The sequence below is a fragment of the Eptesicus fuscus genome, chromosome 17 (assembly GCF_027574615.1).
Source record: "Eptesicus fuscus isolate TK198812 chromosome 17, DD_ASM_mEF_20220401, whole genome shotgun sequence".
Classification (NCBI taxonomy): Eukaryota; Metazoa; Chordata; class Mammalia; order Chiroptera; family Vespertilionidae; genus Eptesicus; species Eptesicus fuscus.
Genome location: NC_072489.1, coordinates 51,681,304 through 51,701,703, shown reverse-complemented (window position 1 = coordinate 51,701,703; position 20,400 = coordinate 51,681,304). Strand labels below are relative to the sequence as shown.

At 50.2% G+C, this 20,400-nt stretch overlaps 1 protein-coding gene across 1 annotated transcript; it reads right to left on the bottom strand.

Annotated features, from left to right (window-relative positions):
* Positions 1-159: 159 nt before the first annotated feature.
* HABP2 (hyaluronan binding protein 2) lies at positions 160-19,715 on the bottom strand. The gene is made up of 12 exons (XM_054729121.1): positions 19,685-19,715; positions 12,499-12,609; positions 10,625-10,741; positions 9,300-9,416; positions 8,427-8,546; positions 7,499-7,670; positions 6,352-6,449; positions 5,012-5,255; positions 3,838-3,980; positions 3,084-3,218; positions 1,666-1,811; positions 160-324 (listed from the first exon to the last, which is right to left on the bottom strand). Exons 1-12 carry the CDS (start codon positions 19,710-19,712, stop codon positions 160-162), a joined length of 1,596 nt encoding a protein of 531 aa, XP_054585096.1. The 5' UTR covers positions 19,713-19,715.
* Positions 19,716-20,400: the final 685 nt, after the last annotated feature.

The window sequence follows — 20,400 nt, the reverse complement described above, 5'->3', positions numbered from 1 at the left end:
GATCCAGGATGCCCCAGGCTGGGAAGTTGTTATCTCTGCTTAGAGCACGGACACTTCTCCGTGTGCACCCTGAAGGCTCCCAGGGGTGTCCATTGCTGCCATGAGGCCTCGCCTGGTCTGGGTGCTCAGGAGGAGGGGCTCTGAGGTTTGGAAGACACCTTAGAAGCCGGGCTCCCTTTGTATGGTGGCTTTGATCCAATTCAGGAACTTGGTAACTTGGGTGTAGACCCCTGGCTTCTTCCCACATTCCTCGCCCCAGCTCACTATCCCGTAGACATAGTAGGTCCCATCCTTCTCACAGGTCAGAGGGCCTCCAGAGTCACCCTGGGGAGGAAAGATACAAGTTCATCTCTGTGAGAAGAATGCATTAGGAGACACCCCAACTCCCATGAGGGATGGCAGCAGGGGATGGCGTGGGCTCTCGGGAAAGCAGTGACAAGACTCTTCCTAGGCCTCATGAGACCCAAGGCTCTGAAGCAAATACCAACCCATGCCCCTGAGTCAGGGAGGGCCTGGCAGAGGGGCACAGGGCCAGGCCACAGCACTGTGGTCACAGCCTCACATCGAGATGCGATCATAACTCTCGGTAACACAGGCATTACTCCCGTGAGTTCTCAGGTGCCCTTGACTCCTCATTCCAGCAGGGCCTGGAGGCAGGGGGAGGGGAGGGAAGGTGCCCTGTTAGGATAGAGCCCTTCTTGGACCCACGGGGCACATGCAGGGTGGGAGGGCGGGGCTTAGAGGCGCATGGCTAAGACGTCCAGCATGGTTTATGGGGTTAGATCTTCCGTGTTCCAAATCAGGCCCTACCTCCTGCTAGCCAGCTGGGCCTCCATGTATCATATTATGAACGGTGATTAGCAACAGAACACTCCCCCCACCCCCAGGATTTTTGTGAGGATTAATGTTTGTAAAGCACATAGAACAATGCCTGGTTTATATCAAACCCCAACCCCCCCCAGTGAAAGTGGCGAGGAGGAGGATGGCTCTCAACCACATAGCACTGCTTACACTCTACAACTGTGTAGACAGGATTTTCAATGTTATCTATGAGCCTCAGATCTTATGGGGACAACATTTTCATCTCAGATGAGGCATCTGAGCTTCTAGAATGATTTTGGTGCAATGGACTGAATTCATATGTTGAAACCTAACCTCCAAAGTGATGGTATTCGGAGGTGGGGCCTTGGGAGGGGATTAGGTGAGGAGGGTGGAGCTCTCACGCATGGGATTCTTGCCCTAGTTAAAGGGGCCCTAGAGAGCTAGCTCCCTCTCTCCACCACGTGAGGACACACCGAGGAGTTGGCAGACTACAACCTGCGAGAGGGTTTTCCCTGGATCCCAACCACGCTGGCGCCCTGATCTCAGACTTCCAGCTTTCAGAATGGTGAGAAATAAATTTCTAAGCATCTGTCAAATAACGCTAGTGACATCCCCTTGACCAGAGTGTCACAAGAATGAAATGTAGCAATGCAGGCAACATGACCACTATGGTTATTGTGCTGTCTTCCTGGATTGATATGGGTTCAGATATGCCAGCCTAGGCTTGTTTTTTGGCAGGTGGGTCCCTGAGCCTGGCTCCAAGCCCAGGGCTCTAAGGGGGTCTGTGTCCGTGTAAGGTCCTGCCAGCTTCTTGCTTTCCCAAGTACATTCGGAGTCTCTGACCTGGCAGGTGTCTATCCCAGGCCTCTGCAGGTTTCCCGCACAAATCATGGTCTCGTCGATCGTGTGGTTGTAGAGTCGGCGGGAGTTGCACAGAGTGTTGGCGATCAGCTTGACTTTGGCGTCCAGGAGCTGTCGGGACCCTTCCCCTGTGGGGCAGAAAGAAGAGGTGGCCACTGTGGGGACCAGGGTGGCACCCACACCACCAGAAGCCAGCAGGAGTAAGAGGGCCACCAGCTCTAAGCTTGGGAAGGAAGGGTCTCTCCAGGAAATGGGCTCTGCCTGCAGCTGTCACCAGGGCTTTCTGGACCTTCAGTGCTCTGCTTATCACAACAGAGCAGAATCATTTATTCCCTCCTCTGTCTGCCCAGCTAGACCATGAGGTCAGGAGGACAGGGAAGGTGTCTTAACCATCTTTTCATTTCCCATGACTAGCAGAGGATTGGCATGTAGAAAATGGTTAATGATGGATGCATTTCCCTGGTTGGTCATCTACATCACCTGCTTCCCAGAACAGACATTTCCTGCCCTAAACCTCTGTTCTGCCCAGAACGCTCTAGTCAGCATGCTGACAGGGAAAGGGTTATATGGACTACAGTGACGATAGCTACAAACAGGGTTAACCCTAAATCCAATGAACCAGGTATCTTCTTTCCCCAAATCCTTCTGGCCATTTCATACATGCCACTTTCTTTATGAATACAGGCCTACTTAAAGTGATTCCCGCTCTTCATTATTAAGGACATGACGTATGGGGAAGAAATCCATCGTGAAAATTAGAGAAAGTCTCATATATTAGAAGATATCATCATGTCAGTACTATGAGCAAAGTAACACTGTGGTTGCTTTCTTAGATAAGACCAAACCCTGGAGCCAAATCAAAAGTTTGATTTAACAAAACTTTGTAGAATGCCTAATACAATCAGCACACTGTGGGAGACACAAAGATGAATAAGACCTGACCCCACCCTCCTGGGCTCACTTAATTAGTATCTCTGTAGAATTCTATCTCCTGTTACCATGATTCTAAACCTAGGAGGTAAATATGGTTATTGGAAAACTAAAACTCAGCTGCCCAAGTGACAAGCCAATTGAGAATCTGACTCTACAATTCATATTCTTTCCAATTTATCTTCTTTCCAGTCTCCTTAGGGAAGGCAACAGTTCTTTATGGATACAGGGTCAATGCTTGATGAAAGTCAAGGGTCTGGGGGCAAGGAGCCAGGGACAGGTGTGAGATCAGGGGACACTCCTTGAAGGTGATTAGACTTAACTAAAGCTTGAGAGATGATGCAATCTTTCTTTTGATAATACATTTTGAATATAACACTGGTTTCAAGTTCAGAAGGGCAGTTGAGTTTTACCCTTCTCTGGTTAAAATAATTCATCTGGGTCTCAGGAGACTGCATGGCCAGACTCACCTGTTTCTGTAACACCCCAGCCAGAGATGTGGCACTCGGTCCCAGAGGGAAAGGGGCCATCAGGCAAACATACAGTCCTCACATATTTGGATTCCAAAGCACAGTGACCATCCACTGGCTTTAGCTTGAGCAAAGCTAGGTAGATAGAGAAAGCGGAAATGGGTGATGCTATCCTCTTTATCAAAGAAGCATACGCTCCAGCTTGATTGGAAGGTGCTTATAGCAAAGCCCCACTTCTTCTTCCATCATTTCATTCTTTTAACTACTAACTAATTTAAAAAACAAACAAACAGGCTTTATGAGGGGGGGAAAGATATTGATGAAAGAGAATGAGAGGTACTATGAATGGAAAACTGGGTAGTTAGCAGCTTAAGTCTATCATTGCCTACCAGGTGTGAGTTGTGCATGGGGACACATGCACATGATGACACTTAACACACAGGAAGCTGAGAGTTGCAGTCAGTGTTCCCATTTTATAGAAGAGCAAACTGAGGCGAAGAGAGGTGAAGCTAGCTAGCAAGTGGGAGAGGTGGGATTCAAGGCTGAGCTCTTTCACACGACACATCTCTTCCCCTTAAGAGCTTGTGCATATTTATCCACAACAGTAACCTTTAAGAACTAGAAAGTGATGGGATAAATTGTCTACCTTATAACATCTATGAGGGACCAAACAGAACCAACCCTCAGCTTTCCATCAGTAGAGAAATCCACCCAGGACAAGACCCGCGGGAGATCCCCGCTGGAAGAGACTTGCCAATATCGTTGTGGGGAATGTCATCTCGTTCATGATAGTGGCTGTACTTGAATATCTTCTCCACCCTGAAGGTCTGCTCATGGAATTCTGTCTTCTTCAAATCCTGGTCCCCTAGTACCACCCTTAGATTCTTGACTTTCAGGCTGCAAGGGAAAGTAAGATGGTCAAGAAGGAGCCCTGGCACTGGAGAGACTGCAGCCAAGCCCTGGCTCTGCTGCTGGTGAACTGTGTGACCTTCTGTAAATGGCCCGACCGCCTGCAGACCTGGCATCCTCATCTGTTATCATTGTCTTGTTCACAGAATTCTGCTGTGTGGTCCAAATGGGACAACATGAAGAAACTGTTTTATTAATGGAACAGTCTTTAAATACAAGCTGTAACTTGTATCCCATGTCTCCTGGGAGACCTCTCATTCCCCACGGGTTTTGCTAAAGAGCAGCCAATGAACATCTTGAACAAATATGTTGGTAGATGCTAATGTTTGCATGTTTGACCCTTGAGGTATAACTCCTAGACTCCCTGAAGAAATTGCCCAAGAACAGGGTGGACAGGATCACTTTCAAGGCCACCACCAGAGCCTGGCTTCCATGGGACCAGCCCTGGCCACGAACTTAGGGCAGTCAGGGACGGTAGTGATTCTTCAGGCTCCCAGTGGGTTCTGGCTTCTCTGAGGCACACAGGACCGAAGACACTTGACCTGGGAGGCTCCCTGGTGAGGGCATCAGATGGGAGCATGTTATTGTTTCTTTCTGTCCAGATAGGACTAAAGAGGTTAAGGAAGCAGGAAGGTCTGGGTTCACATCCCAACTCACCTACTTCCTTACCACGTGACTTAAGGCCACATGCTAAACCTTCCCAAACTCAGGGTCCTCATTTATGAAATGAGAGTAACATATAACTCTTTGCCCAAGTATTTGCTGAGCACTTGCTCGTACAAAGACCTATTCTGGGCAGTGGGGACACTAATTCATAAAAGGTAAAAAATCCCTGTCCTCCCTCAGCCTGTCTTCTGATGGATTGTTCTGAGAATTAAATGCCATAAATACATGGAATTCAAAGGTACACATTCTGCCACCTTCTTTGCCCTTGGAGAGCAACAGATGCTGCTCAAATGGGAAGGGGAGAACACCCCATGGACCAGGTCCCCTGTCCCCCGCTCCCAGCAGGCACCTACTCAGTACAGTGGGCAGCAGTGAGCACCCAGCAGGGGTGGATCAGCGCCCCCCCACAGAAGTGGCCCTCGGGCATGAAGGTGGTCAGTGGCAGCGAGGTCTGCAGGGACACCTGCCACGGGTGCTTGCCGGCCGTGCTCTTAAAGCCTCCGTAGATCCTCTTGATTTTTCTCTCTGTTACCTCCGTCTTCCCACATGAGTCAAAGCCCGGAAGCTTGGTCAGGGGCTCTACGGGGTCGGTAATGTCTGTGGGACACAAGAAAGACAAATCACCCCATTCACCCTCCCTCCAGGTCCTCAGAAGGACCTTGTTAGAGGTATGACTTCGAGTCTAGCAACTTAGCAAGTGTCCAGAGCTAAGAGATGGGTGCACACACGGTGAGTAGGTAGTAGGTACATAATTAATATTTGCTGAGTAAATTGATTAATGTAAAGCAAGTCTATAAAGTTAACAATGAAAAACGTTGCTTTTTCATTCTTATTTTGACATGTATACACACACAAAGATGTGAGTGCAAATATATAAATGCATCACTGGGCATATACTTAGCTATCATTAGCACACACATATATTTGGGGGCCTCTTTCAGTGTATAGGGAAAGAGATCCAGATGAAGTAGAATGGGGGAAAATAAGACATTTGCAGAGGTAACCATCATACAAAGTGGTAAGTGTTGTAAGGATGGTGCCTGGTTTCTTTCCCTGAGGTTTCTGAGGAGGGGGAGATAATACTGTACTTGGGAGATCATGAAGGACTTCCCGGAGGAGGGCTCCTTGAGTTGGTTCTCACAGAATAGTGGGATATGAACAAGAGTAGATATGAACGCAGTGTTACAGACAAAGGTGATCCTAAGAGCACAGAAGTGAAACTGTCCAGGGAGGCAATCCCATTGACCAGGATGGAGGGTGCATTGTTCCAGTTGTGGGCAGAGAGGTGGGCCAGCGCAGCCTGGAAGTCTGTGAGGCTGGAATCCAGACTGTTTTGTGTCCTGAGAGGCTATGGGGGCCCAGTCAATGTTTGGTCACCATTGTACACCCAAGGCCAGGCATAGTTCCTGGAACACAGCAAACAATCAACAAATATTTGCCGAGTGCACTGACTTGGAGTTAGGAAACACGAATTTACATTTGCGCCACTGGCCCAAATTTACAAAGGTCTCCAGGCCTGCTCGGCATCCCAAGAGGGGTGTGGAGGACCCGGCAGTTGGGTCGCCACTGGGATGAGGGTCTGTAAAGCAGATGTGGTGGGAAGGCAAAGGTGGGAGAGATGGGGGCCAGGAACATCTGTCTATGGATCTGCATCCTCCCCACCACCAGGGCCTCTGGACAGCCACGGTCTTACCTAGGGCTGGGCAGGCTGGGACATCACAGTACTCCCATTTCACCTTTGCACTGTTTGCTTTAATGAAACACCAGGGCTTTTTGTCTCCATCTGGGTTTCTAAAACAAAAACCAAAATAACCCAGGGTTAAGGCTTGGTGAACCCACTGGACCTCATTACGGGACCTTTGGATAGAAGAGCAACACATTCTTGTGTGTCCCCGGGATCACGGATTGATTCTGGCATATAAGGGTGGTTGTAGTTTTTTGGCAAAACCTTAACTTCCAGAGGAAAATCCGATGACCAGGAAGTAGTTCATGAGCCTTATGCCAGATCCCTGGGACACATCAAATTATTTGTAGGAAAAGAAGAAGTGAAATCCTTGGCCCCAACCTCCAAATTCCATGCATGGGAATTCTCTGAGAAAGGCCGCCGAGGAGTCACCCTGAAGACAGCTCCATGAAGGGAACAGCTCAAGGTGAGTGAAAGTGGAAGGTCCCTCTTGCTTAATGGAACCAGTTTAAAGCCATACAAAGAACTCCTGTCTCTTAGATATAGATCATGAATGCCCTTGGCCTTGATTAGACAGTGAACAGTGAGAGAAAACCAGCAGAATGGTCTGGAGGCACCAGAAGGGGCAGAAGGGAACTTGTTGTCACCTTTACTTGGGAAAACCTGAACATTCTTGTGGTGAAGACTGTAACATTCACCAGACATCCAATTCTCTTCTCTACATTTCTCCCTTGAAGTTATATGGGACCGCATGACACTTTTTGGTCAATGACATGTATGTGCAGAGATGACGTGTCATTTCTAGGTTGAAGTAGTAAAAACAAAGCAAAGCTCATGCTCCCATTTTTTCATTCTCTTCCTTTCTTGCCCTTCCTGGGTAATTGAGTCACTTTGTGGAGCTGAATCTCCAGATCCCCTACCAACCCACATGACACATTAGTGAGAAATAAACTTTGATGTATTCCAGCCACTGGGGTTGGGGTTTGTTTGTTACAGCAGCATAACCTAGCCTGTCCTGAGTATGAAAATCTCCCTAGAAAGAAAGCTGAGGAGTTCCAGTGTTCTGGAAAACTTGGAGCAGCGGAAAGAGACAAACCAACCCTTACACTGACAAGCGACCAAGACTGAGCGTAGTAGGGAAGAAGGTGATTTTTACCTGCAGAAGTTGTGCTCCCCAATCCCGTGGGCCTCAGCATCCTCCATAAACACGTTGTAATGCTCTTGCAAGAGGAGGTGGGAGTTCCAATAGAGGCATGAGTGCTGGTTGATTGTCTTACTCACTTTCCCTCGGTAAGAGTAGCCATCACCAACATAGCAGTCATCAGAGCCTTGGAGAGAGCAGACAGGGATGTGAGAACGGAAAGCAACTGGCATGCTGCTCCCCAAAAGGATTTGGCGGGTGTGTCAGGGGGTGAGATGATTGGGCCTGAATATTGATCACCCTGAAAGTTCACTACAAAGTCCCAAAAAAGAAGGTGCCTTGAATGTCCCACATTTAACCCAGCTCAAAAATGTGAAATAACCCTCGCTGGTTTGGCTCAGTGGATAGAGCATTGGCCTGCAGACTGAAGGGTCCTGGGTTTGATTCTGGTCAAGGGCACATGCCTGGCTTGTGGGCTTGATCCCCAGTAGGGGGTGTGCAGAAGGCAGCCAATCAATGATTCTCGCTCATCATTGATGTTTCTAACTCTCCCTCTCCCTTCACCTCTGAAATCAATAATATATACATATATATATATAAACAAACAAACAAAAAAAAAAAAACCCTCTGAAATATAAAGTGCTTGTGGGTGGGTGGAAACTTAGTTACTTGACTGACTCTCACAAGACCTGGTGGCAGGTGGGTTGAGGCCCAGAGGAGGCCCAGGTGGATCTGAGTTGCCTACACACTATCCCAGTTTCTTACTTTCTCTACCTGGAGCCAAACACACCGTATGCCCTCAGGTTAGAAGGCTGAGGCAACAGCAGAGTTTGGGAATCTTGACTTGAATCCCGTTCTGGGAACAAAACCCAAACAAAACAGGATTCCCAAGGCCTCTCTGGTCGCCCTGAGATTCTGCCGAGGTGGTGGCAGAGACCCATACCTATTTCACAGAATTTCCCCTTGAACTGGTTGGGACAGGCACAGGTGAACTTGGATCTTCGCCGGTGCCGAGAGCAGGTGCCACCGTTTTGGCAGGGGTTTGGCCTGCACACAGGAACCGCTGTGAACACAGGAAGTGGGGCCGGGAAGGGTCTTCAGAACGAGTTGCGGTCACATCTGAGATGATGAGGAGACACTGGTGGTATTCTTCTGGTGTCCATCATTTCACAAAAGATGGGTCACCCAAGGGACAGACAGACCAACTGACGCCCTAGTAAATGTGCACATCAACTCAAAGATCATCTACAAACATGGATGAGGCACTGTGATGAAGGCCACAAAGTGTATGCTAGTACATGGGTCACGCAGTAAGGAATAGCAAGAGGCATGGACGGGCAGGCATTTGGGGATCAGTCTGAGCTAAGCTGAAACTTGGCTGTCCCCCTTTAAGGCTGTGTGACTGTGAGCAAGTTAGTCAACCTCTTTGAACTTGACTTTTTTCATCCGTAAAATTCTTCCCTGCAGTGTTTTAGGGAGAATGTGAGAGAGAGAATATAAACCACCTGGGACAATGCCTGACTCATACACTCAATCAGTATAAATTTATGCCCCACCATGGGCCATTCCGGGAATAAACCAGGGCTGACTTCCTGGAAGAAGTGATTTTTAAGATGATTCTTTTTGGATGGGAAGGGGCACAGATCAAGCAACTCTCAGTAACTCTCTAGGGATGATGAATCTTTAAAACTCCTAGTTATAATGGCCATCATGGATGTTACTAGAACATCAAATGTAAGTGGATTGTAGGGTGCAGAGACCCCAGGCACAGCCAGGGCAGAGAAAGCCTAGCATGGAAGGGGCTGCCAGCACTTACCTGTGGAGCAGTCTGGACCCCTGTAGGGGTGTTTGCAGGCACAGCGGTAGTAGGGAGGACTCTGAGTAATGAGACATTCGCCTAGGCCACATGGGTTTTCCTTGCACTTGTTTTCCACTGTAGGAGAGCCACAGAGAAGAAGGTCTAAAGTACAGGACATTAATGGGGACACATTTCACTTAGAGGGATACCTGAATAGTACCATGTTTGAGGGCAGGATGGCTGATGGAGAGTGTGCCCTTGTCCGTGGTCCTGAAAGACCTGCTTCTTTTACCCTCCACACACAGTGCCCCCTTCCCCCCGCCCCCAGGCAAGGCTTTTCTCTAATCTTCAGGTTATTAGGATTGCTTCCCAGTTCCTTCCCATACTTACTCATTTATTTTTTTATCTTGATAAAAACCTTTTATAACGTTTACACCTTTAACAGAACTGCACTTTGAGTTTCTCTGTTTCATAGCTAATTTTATATTTCATTTACATCTCCCCCCATTCTTCTGAGAAGGTAAGGGGTGAACTCAGATACTACGTTTATATCGATATACCAAACCATCCCGAACCGTTTGTGGAAGGACTAGTAGGATTGAAAATGGAAGGAATAAATAAAGAGGACACAGAAGAAAGAAGTCAACCATAAAACCCTATGTATGTAAGACCTCCACTGCCTCCCTCACCCTAGTTAGGTGGTTGCTAGATGGAACAGAATCCAGGTGCTCTCTAGGGGTGCAATTAGTCCACATGAGTTTCATTTGTCGTGCTTATTGTATGCCCCAAGAACTCACTGAAGGCAGACACAGCCCTTATCAGAGTCCCCATGAGTGGGGAGAGCAGGGAGAAAGAGCACGGAGCCAGGCATTAGGCACCAGGGCTCTAACTTAGGCTCTTCTCCTAACTAGCTGTGTGGCCATGAGGAAGTCCCCTGCACTCTCTGGGCTCTCTTTCTCTAATGGAGTTGGGATTTATGTGCCCTGACGTGCCTCCTGCTCCTCCATTTGAGAACAATGTTTCTCTGTTGTCGTTCGTCTAAACACTCAAACCAAAACAAAGAAAAGTCCTGAGTTTGGAATATGTCTTGGTCAGAGTCCAGCTCTTCTCTCTTCTTAGCCTCGATGTTCTCATCTGTAGAATGGACACACTAGTCCTATTTATCATGCAGGGGTATGGATTCAGCGAGATGCTGCCTGTGACCATGCTGAGGAGTCCATCATGCATGATCTAATGTTTGCGGTGATGATCCTTTCGGAGGGATCACTCAGTCCTTCTTTACCCCATTGACTTGGAAAAGGAAACTGCAGAGAGAGGAGTGAATCCAGTGAAGGTGCACTCACCATTCTGACACCTGCTTCCAGAGAAAGGGGCCAGGCAGCTGCACTTGAAAGTGTCCCCGCTGACGAGGCAGACCCCACCGTGCTCACAGGGGTTGGACAGGCATGGATCTGAGACACCTGGGCAGAAAGCAACATTTGCAATAAACAGCAGGCAGGCGAGAAGCCCCCTACGTACTCCCCGAATTTCAGTCTCCGGCCCAAATGAGAAAGTAACTACATAGCCAGTGACTGGGGGAAAGGGGACACAGGCATGGCCCTTAACGAGCAAGGAAGCCCTAGCCGGTTTGGCTCAGTAGATAGAGCATCTGCCTGCAGACCAAAGGGTCCCGGGTTCAATTCCGGTCAAGGCCACATACCTCAGTTGCCCGGGCCCTGGTTGGGGCTCATCCAGGAGGCAACTAGTCAATATGTTTCTCTCACATCATTGTTTCTCTCTGTCTTTCCCTCTCTCTTCCACTCTCTCTAAAAATCAATGGAAAAATATCCTCGGGCGAGGATTAACGAAACACAAAAACAAATGAGCAAGGACAAATGCAGTCGCAGGCCCAGAGAGGGATTCAGGTTGGAAAGAGGACGGGCGAGAAGGAGTGGTGACTGTCTCTCCCCTCAGCCTGGCTTGCGAGGGGGTCTTTCTCATTGAGAAACTCCCCTTTTCCATCCTCAGTATTTTCCTCCTCCCAGTCTCGCTGGGAGTGCCACGGGGTCTGTCTCTGATGCTGAATGCATTTCACAAGCCTGAAGACCTCCCCTACTCCCAGGGCCCGGGGGTGGAGGTCAGGCCCGGGGAAAGAAAACCCACCCCTAACGGAACACACGCTTTCTGAACATCAGGCACGAAGACCAAAGGCAAGAGGGTGACAGAAAAAATTGACGGCAAGGAGGAAATGACCCAGTGGCCTTCATCTTTCTTCAACTACTTGTTCAGTTAGATTTTGTCATATTTCATCTGTGCCTTTGGCTTTTCATGGTTGTCTGAATGGATCTTCCCTCGGGGAATTCTTTATCCTTCTGTTCACACGCATTGTTCTTTGGTTCAGGGACGAGGATCCCTGGGCCCCCGCTCTTGTTTTGATAGTCCCTTCTGATGTTCCCCCGATGCCCCATGTCTTAGCCCTGCCTTCCAGGCCACTTCGCACAGTTTCACAGCTTTTATTCCAGCGGCTGACTGCTTCCCGTTTCTTCTGCCGCTGTAAGTCACATGGCTGTGCTTGGGCCAGCGTCTCCCTTTCCTTTCTGCACTGTGTCTCCATTAAGAAGCCACACACACACACAAAAATCAAAAACAAATGGGGCAGAAGCACACATGTGAAAACACACACACACACACACACACACACACACACACACACACACACATCCTAAAAACAAAGCAAAGCTTCTAAAGAGTTGAAGAGGAAGAAAAGCAGTGCAGGCGGAAGGGAAGGGAAGTGCCAATGCCAAGTGTGTGAATGCTGCAAATCTGACGCTGAATGTTAACTCAGACGCTTCTCCCTAATTAGGACCTACCTGTCACGAAAGCTCTGGGAATGATTTTGACTCTGACTCCTACTCACAGTGTCTGACTCCTACTCACAGTGTCGGGTGAGGCACTGACTTGTGTATCAACTTGACGGAGTCAACTCCTTTCCTGGTCTCATTTGCTTCACCTGTCCTTTGAGGGTGAGAGAGATGGTCTCGAAGGACCTCCCCAGGCCTCGCAGTATATAATGCTAGCTGGGAAAATAGCCAGTTTAAATCATTTCTTTGATAGCTATTTTACAATGCCCGTCAGAGAGCAGGAAGAGAGGGAGGCCATTGCACAAGGTGACACATAAATTCACCTCCAGGTGTGCTGCCCTCCTCCCGGGAGGGCCCCTGAACAGCATGGTACCTACCATTATCTTCGTAGTACCACTCAGGATTGTTGGAGTGGTCAACAGCACCATCCGTGTTCTCTCCCGGGGTATAGTACTCAGGGCTGTACTCATAGTTGTCGGGAGTCCAATCTGCAGGGGTAGGAACAGGACCGAAGAAACCCTAATCGTTACATCAGCCATTTTATTTCACTGAACATTTCTCCCCCTCCCCCCATGATTTCACAGTCCTGAAGGAGGAATCGTGTGTCTTTCTAGATCCTCACACTGATGAGGTAGACAAAGAGGTCCAACATCATGAGTTTCCATTCGGAAGAAGGATGTTGTCACCCCTAGCAAAGCAGCATTGGGACTGGACAGGGCCAAGAGCACCTGATTGGAAATGAGAAGAAGCCAAGTTCTGGCTTCCCACTAATTGTGACCTTGGACAAGGCAATTGTATTCTTGGTGTCCCCGTGTTCTCATCCGGAAGCAGCAGGAAGATGATTGGAGCCTGAAAGGTCTCCAACGTCCTGTGTAAGATCCGCCCAGGGTCAAAGCCAAGCACTTGAGTGCCCCATGGGGTGGTTCTATGAATGAAATTTCTCAATGGGACTTTATTAGTCACCTGAGCTTAATGAAGTCAAAGAAACTACACTGTCCTCTTGGTCACAGCATCAAACTCTCCCAAGTTGTGTCTAGAGAGTATCACAACAGCTAATGCTCATTGAACCTTTACTGTGTACCAGGCCCTGTACTAAGCATTTTACATGAACCTTCGATTTCATCCTCATAAAAATCCAGGCATGTTATTATCTCTATTTTAGGTTGAGAAACCCGAGGCTGAAAGAGGTTAAGTAACTTGCCCAAGGCCACATAGCTAATAAACAGCAGGATATACATTAAGACAGTTTATCTCAATAGAACCCCTAAATCGAACCCTTGGTTGCTCAGCTGGCCTCTGAAGGACCTCAAGTACCTCTACACTTGCCCTTGGGAAAGGGGTCCAGCCATCCCATGGAATAGCCAGCCTGCTAATTAGGAATCACCCAACGACAACCTTGAGAAGGTTCATGGATCCTGCCCACTGAAAGGCAGGGCCATGTATGCAAACCTCACACTGGGCCAGTCCACTGGGAAGAGCAAGTGTGTGTGAGACTGGACTCAAGTTCATTGATGTGGGGCCTTGGAAGATGCTGGGAGCTCTGTGGCTCATGGAGAGAAGTTTGGGGTTTGCAGAAAGTTTGCAGAAGCCAAGCAGCTGGGGGGCCGAGCAGAGGGATGCTAGGATTCTTTCCATTCGGGCTAGGCTGCAGCATGTGCTGAAGGTACTTTATGGGTGCATCACCTGGGAGGGTTGCTTCACCTCCGAACTTAAAGCTTATTTTGTCCTTTCTCTTCTGTTGGCACTTAATCCCATTGTCTAGATTTAAAAAATGTGCATTGTACACCATGGACTTGGCTGGCTCCAGCTGGCAGGAGCATGGCAGGCAGAAGCTGTACGGAAGCCGTCCAGAGATCCATATGATAATGAGGCCAGCGCAAATGCAGATAGCTGACTTGAAAAGGCGCTCCCACCGAGCCAGCTGATGGCTCCGAGGACCGCACTTTACCCAGGCCCGGTTATCAATCGCATTACCTCACTCGTCTCTCAGTCATCCCCTTCGAGTCTTTATCTCTCTGGCTTTTGAAAAATCGACTTTTGCACAATGGCTGTTTTATATTTCCCATTAAAATGGAACTATCTTTTTATTTCCTTTTTGAATCTGCCAACTCTGGTTCCTTGCCAGAGTTTCACCTCATTTATCACAGTGTCAAGTCGAGACTCCCTTTGCTTGCTCATTATTTCTCCCGAACTGCCTTTCCCCACTCTGAGAATGCTCCCAGAGGAGGCCACCTTCCAGGGATGAGGATCTGGGTTGAAGATAAGACCATTGTCTTCCTGGAGCAAATAAAGTTTCTTTCCATCTAGTTTGATAAAGCAGAGAGAAAGTGAGGGGAAAAAATGTTTTTCTGAGTTTGACATAAAAGATTTCCAGCTGACATTTGGGAGAGACAATGGGGTCTGATAATGAGGTATTGCATCACCCCTTTCTTTCTCTTTTGCTTTGGAGAATGCATTTTTGTTTTTCTAACAGGTGTTTATAGATAAGTGCCTCCCGATTGCTCCTGTCATTTCTCCCATCACTCCCCCGGGTGGAGGGTCAGACGGGCTAATCTTGGCGAGGCCACTCAGAATCCACCCCTTTGCAGATGTTAGGAGAAGAGAGTTTCACATGGATGGAATGGAGCGACTTCTCCGGGTGACAGGGCAAGGATGAAGTGTCTGCTGGACGATTTTGACTTGAATCCAACCCTAGGAACAAGGTCTGCTCATCGCTCGGGGAAGCTAAGCAGGGAATAAACCAGGTAGGCTTTGAATCATGCTCCTGCTATTCTCCAGGGCCCAGGCCCTGGGTAAAGGTGGACAGAGGCCGCAGAGCCTTGGTGGGCCCAGGGAGCCAAGGTCACTGGGAGCCATCCAGCTGGGTGCTGTGCAAAGGGCACTAAGATCCTTCCCACTTGGGGTGGGCTGCAGCATCACCAGGGAGGGTTCTTCACCTTCAAACTTAAAGCTTATTTTGGCCAGGCCAGTGTGGTTCAGTGGCTGAGCATTGACCCATGAAGCAAGAGTTCACAGATTTGATTCACAGTTGGGGCACATGCCCAGGCTTTGGGCTCGATCCCCAGTAGGAGGTGTGCAAGAGGCAATTGATTGATATTTCTCTCTCATTTATATTTCTATCTCTCTATCCCTGTCCCTCCCTCTCTCTCTAAAATCAATAAAAACATATTTAATAACAAATGTTTGATAAAAATCTTATTTTGTCTTTTCTATCCCATTGCCTAGGTAAAAAATGTGCATTGCACACCTACAACAGGCCAAGTATTATGCCAGGTGCAGGAAGGCCTTGGGAACAGTGGGGAGTAGTACAAATAAGAGGGGATGTGGCCTCCATCAAAGGAGCCTCTTGTCTGGGTTGGTGGGGGAAGAAAACCGGCCAAGGAAGGAGATGAAAGGGTAGTGCAGAGGTAGGGGAGCCAGATGTGGCCAAGTTCAGGCCTGGGAGCCTCAAGTTCCACATTGGCCCTCTGGTGTGGTCAGAGCCAATCTGATGGGAAACATGGCCCTGGCTCCCACCCCTCCCTGTAGCCACACCTTTAGCCATGTGACTTTGCAGCTCCTCCCACCAAAACATAAAGCCCATTTCCCGGCCCTTGGGTCTGGGCTGCCCTTGGGACTTGCTTTGGCCCTTAGCATGTGGTGAAAGTGTGCCTGGGCCTCAGGAAGCCTTGTGCGTGCCCCCTCCCCCTCCCCCCACCCTCATGGACCCCTGTGACTGCCATGTGAACAAGTGTGGCCTGTTCTATAGGCGGATGAGAAGACATGAGGGGCGGCTGCAGGTCCAGTGGTCCCAGCCAGGGCCTTGGACATGTGGGGAAGCCCAGCCCATCCACCAGCTCAGCCTGGTCCAGACCAGAACGGCATGGCTAAGGCCAGTCAACATTGCCAATCTGAAGAATTAAGATCTCCATACATTGTTGATGGTCAAAACCATTAAGTCTGGAGGAGTAGTAACAAATGGACACCCAGGAATCGATTGATATTGGGCTGCTCGTGGGATTAGAATTTTAGACACTAGAACATTCCTCAGTGGCCCAGGTGGCTGCAGAGGTTAAGTTTCAGGGCCAGATCTCAGATGGCCCTTCTCTCTTGTGGTTCCTATTTAACTCCTTCTATCAATGTGTTTCCTCCAACTAGGTCAGTTGTTGGTTTCTTAAGAGCAGGGCCATCCCTATTTTTCTTCCTACCCCACCTTTTGCCCAGCACAGAGCCCTATATGCACCTAACGTGTGTGTTTGACAGATTAATTTCTCCCTCTGTGACCAAATCCTTCCTTCGATTGGCCTGCACACAGCAGGCACACAGCTGTACCAGCAAAGATGGCGTCTGCTTGGAGCTGAGTACACGGGGCGTTTAGGAGAGAAACTATGTGAGATTTGGGTCAGGTGTTTGGTGAGAAAAATGCCTGTTGAGCTCTGCCGGCGTCTATAAACTTGTCCAAGTACTTTCCTGGGTAGAGAGGGATTGCAGCCTAACATGAAATTTGGTCCCACCGGTGGATTGTAGAAAAACAGTCCAGGTTCAAGTACAGATTACTTGAGACTTTCTCTGGGCTGTAGAAAAGGGGAGAGCTTTGGGGGAGAAGGCAGCAGCTGTCAGAAGCACATTATATTAGGTATAAAAAGAAATCCCTGTGGATTTGTCTATTGTTCAGAGTCTGTTTCTAGAGTTTATCAGGGAGAAGAGCGAGAGCTTCCTGCGTTAACCCGAATCATCCTAGCTAGAGGTCATTACGTATCGAGTATTTTCTCTGTCGCAGGCACTATCCCAGATCAATGTGCTGCACAACATCTCATTTAACCTCGGGATAACCCCATGGCATCGGTATTATTATTGTATTTTGCAGAAGGGGAAAACCTAAGGCGGAAGGGGGTGGCATCTGAAACCAAGTCTACCCAACTCTAAGTCTGGGGTGCTTTTTTTATAAGCCCTGGAGCCCCCTGAGGGCTTATGTTTCATGAACCCCCATGGGTTTGGCTTCCAGGAAGTAACACGCACTGGAACATTTTCTTTAACCCGGGCTCCTGGTCCCTCGGCCCGAATCACCGTGGTCCAGACTCCAGGTCTCTCGGAAAAACTCCAGAGTCGCTGTGACGGAGGCTTTGCAGCTGCTCCGGTTAAAGAGCTTGCCAGATGTGTGGAACGGAATAAAAATCCCCGGAATGCCGTCCCCACTGGCGTCATCCATCACCGTGGCACAGCCGGTTCCTCCCAGGGCCTCCCCGAAACCCCAGCCCTGTCCGTCTGCGTTTGACGCTTCCAATCCGGCTGACAGGGCGAGCCCAGCGGAGACCCTGCCTGGCAGGCGGCGGGACAGCTGACGGATGGGCTCAGCCCGTGTCGCTGGGCAGAGCCGAGCCGGCTTTGAAGAGGCATTTCCGCAGGCCTGTTGGCTGTCGCGTCACCTGCTTTGGGGAGATGGGCAGAGCCTGTGCCGTTTGATGGCCACCTCCCCTGCCACCCACTGGAGACCGTGGCGTGGGCACCTTCTCCTCCAGCAAGACCCTGGCCGTGCACTGTCTCCAGCAAGATCAACGGCAGAAGCAGCCTGCCTGTGGACAGGAGACCGCGTTTCCCGGGCCACGCTGTGGTCCAAAGCCTGGGGGAGCTCTGACAGGTTTCATCAAAGCGCAGCCCCCCTGTGAAATGAACTCAGACACCAGCCGGGGTGTCTTTAAAACCCAAGCTGACTCAGCCCTGCATCTCACCCCGCTCCACGGCCAGAGGCTGACAGACACCTCGAGACGGACTCAGAAGCCCAGGGTGGCGTGCCCCCCGCGGTCCCTTCCTCTGCTCGCCACCTGCCAGAAGCTCCTGGCGGAGTTCTCACCGAGCCCAGCACCTCGGGATGTGAAACCCAACCCTCTCCACTCCCGGCTAAGTTGTTCTGTAGCCCGTGCTTACACACCACCCGTGATGGGGAGCTCGCTACCTCTCACGAGCCCAACAGCCTATTCAGATTTCGGGACAACTCTGACGATGAGGACGTCCTTCCTGTTCGCAGGTCAAATCTGACCCTACAGACTCCAACCTGTTGGATAAGAGTTTTGTGGACCCCGTGAATGAATCCACTCCCTTTTCGGTGACTTCTGCTCAGTAGGGCCACGGCTCCCAGTGGTTCCTGCTGTTCACTGCACAGTCCAGGGCATCATGAGCCCACGGTCATTGTAGACGTATGTCGTTTACAAGTTTCCGGCAGAGGGCAGTTCAGTGTCATGAGGCTAAGACACCTCTTAATTCCCACCGTGTCCACCTCATGGACGAGGGGTGGGGCTGCTTTTCAAACACTTGGAGAGAGCGCGGTCCCTGGAGACTTTCACGCCCCCGTTTCGTCACCGGGGGACCCACAGTTCTGCCGATCTGTCTCTCGGACACCCAGGCCAGAGCAGTCCCTTCGCTGGTGCCTGAGCAGCTAGTGCTGAAGGCCGGGGAGGGGGCAGCGTGTGACTTTGAACCCTCCATGGAGTCCACGTGTGGATGCTGGCGTGGCCAGCCAGAGGGGGCGCTCTGAAACAGGGTTCCCCAATGAGCTGAATTATAGGTTGGCTTGGACATTCTCCCTTGCTTTGGGGAAAGACCCAGGTCTTCTTAGAAGCCCACAACCACGCTCACCTACGTTCCTGTGCGATTCCACACACATTTCCCGAGCAGGCGGGCAGGACAGAGGCCAGGCAGCCATCGCCGGGCGCAGCGCAGCCTGCCTGCCCATCCGGGCTTTGCTGTGGAAGGATATTGACTGTCGTACCAATTTGGTCCAGTGATTGGCCTCTTGGCTCCAAATAAACCCAAAGTTTAGATGTGACTGCAGTCTCCAGAGGCAGGTTCGGACCCAGAGCCAGAGACCAGGCACAGCAGATGGGGAAGGGAGAAGGCGAGAGGGTGTGGCTGAGGGAAAGAGACTCTCTGGGGAGTGGACGCATCGAATCTCGAGGAGAGAGACCAGGTGGGGATCCTGGAGACGTATCGCCAGGGGTGGGTCAGCCTGGGGGGGCTCCCTGCGTGGCACTGACACCCTCCTCTCAGCACAGAGGTGCTGGCTTCCCACCTAAGGGGGTGAAGTGAGTGGAGGTGGCATAGGGCTGCCCCTCCACCCCGGAGCCAGTCATTGCTCGATGACACCCTGACTTTGTCTTGTACCTGTCACCTCATCTCAGCCACCAAAGGGCTGCGTGACCTGGGGCAAGCTGCTTCCCCTCTCTGGGCCTCAGTGTCCTGCTCTGTAAAATGAAGGGGTTTAACTGCATCAGCAATTTGTCCCTTGGGGTCCTGAGACTGGGCATCAGGGGTGTCCATGGGCAACTTGAAATCATGTAAAGCACCGTGTGTGTGTGTGTGTGTGTGTGTGCGTGCGCGCGCGCGCGCACGCGGCCTGGCCCTACAAACACCTGGGAATGCGTTTTTCCAGGAAAATCCTCAAAGGAGTCTGCGACACCTCTGGACCATTTGAACTCTGAGATTGTGCCTACACTCCCATGCCTGGTCGCCCTTCCCCCCATCCCAGAGCCAGCCGGTGGGGGGTGGGAGCCCCCCCCCCCCCCCCCCCCCCGCGATCGGCACACTCACCTGGGTCCAGGTCTGGGAACAGGGACATCAGGGAAAACTGGAAAACAAAGCAACACAGACAGAGCCAGGTGAGTGAGTCACTGAGCCGCTGACGTGCCCTCCAGCAAGGACAGGCGCTCGCCTGCTTCCTCACACGTATTTACCCGTACCCAGCACCGTGCTGGCACATGGCATTCCTCAAAGAGTTTGTGCTGGATAAATGAGATTAACAGTTCCTCCTAGAATGCAATACCTACCAGAAAAAGAGAGCTTCCCTCATTTAGTCGCTGGGATATTTCTTTTCACTTAAGTCAAGGGTCAATAACAAGGGCCCTTGGCCAAATCCCGCAGTTGTGGTTTTATAAATAAAGTTTTATTGGAACACGCCATGCCCATTTGCTGACATGGTGCTAATGGCTGCTTTTGTGCTGCCGTGGAGGGGAGTTGTGACAGAGATAGTATGGCACCAAATATGCGTCTGGCACTTTACAGACAACGTGTGCTGGCTTCTGACTTGGAAAACGAGAGGCCTGTCGCCAGAAAGCTGGTCACCGCGATGCGCCTTCCGGCGGCCCACGTCTATCTAGGCAGCACCAGTTCTAACTTCGTTTTTAGTTCTGCTTTACTGTAGGCTTCCTTACCCATTTGGGGAACGAGGCAGATGCTAAATTAGGAAAGAAAGGTGAAAAGAAAGAGCGCATCCCAACACGAGGTACCGAGGGCGGGACATCAGCAAG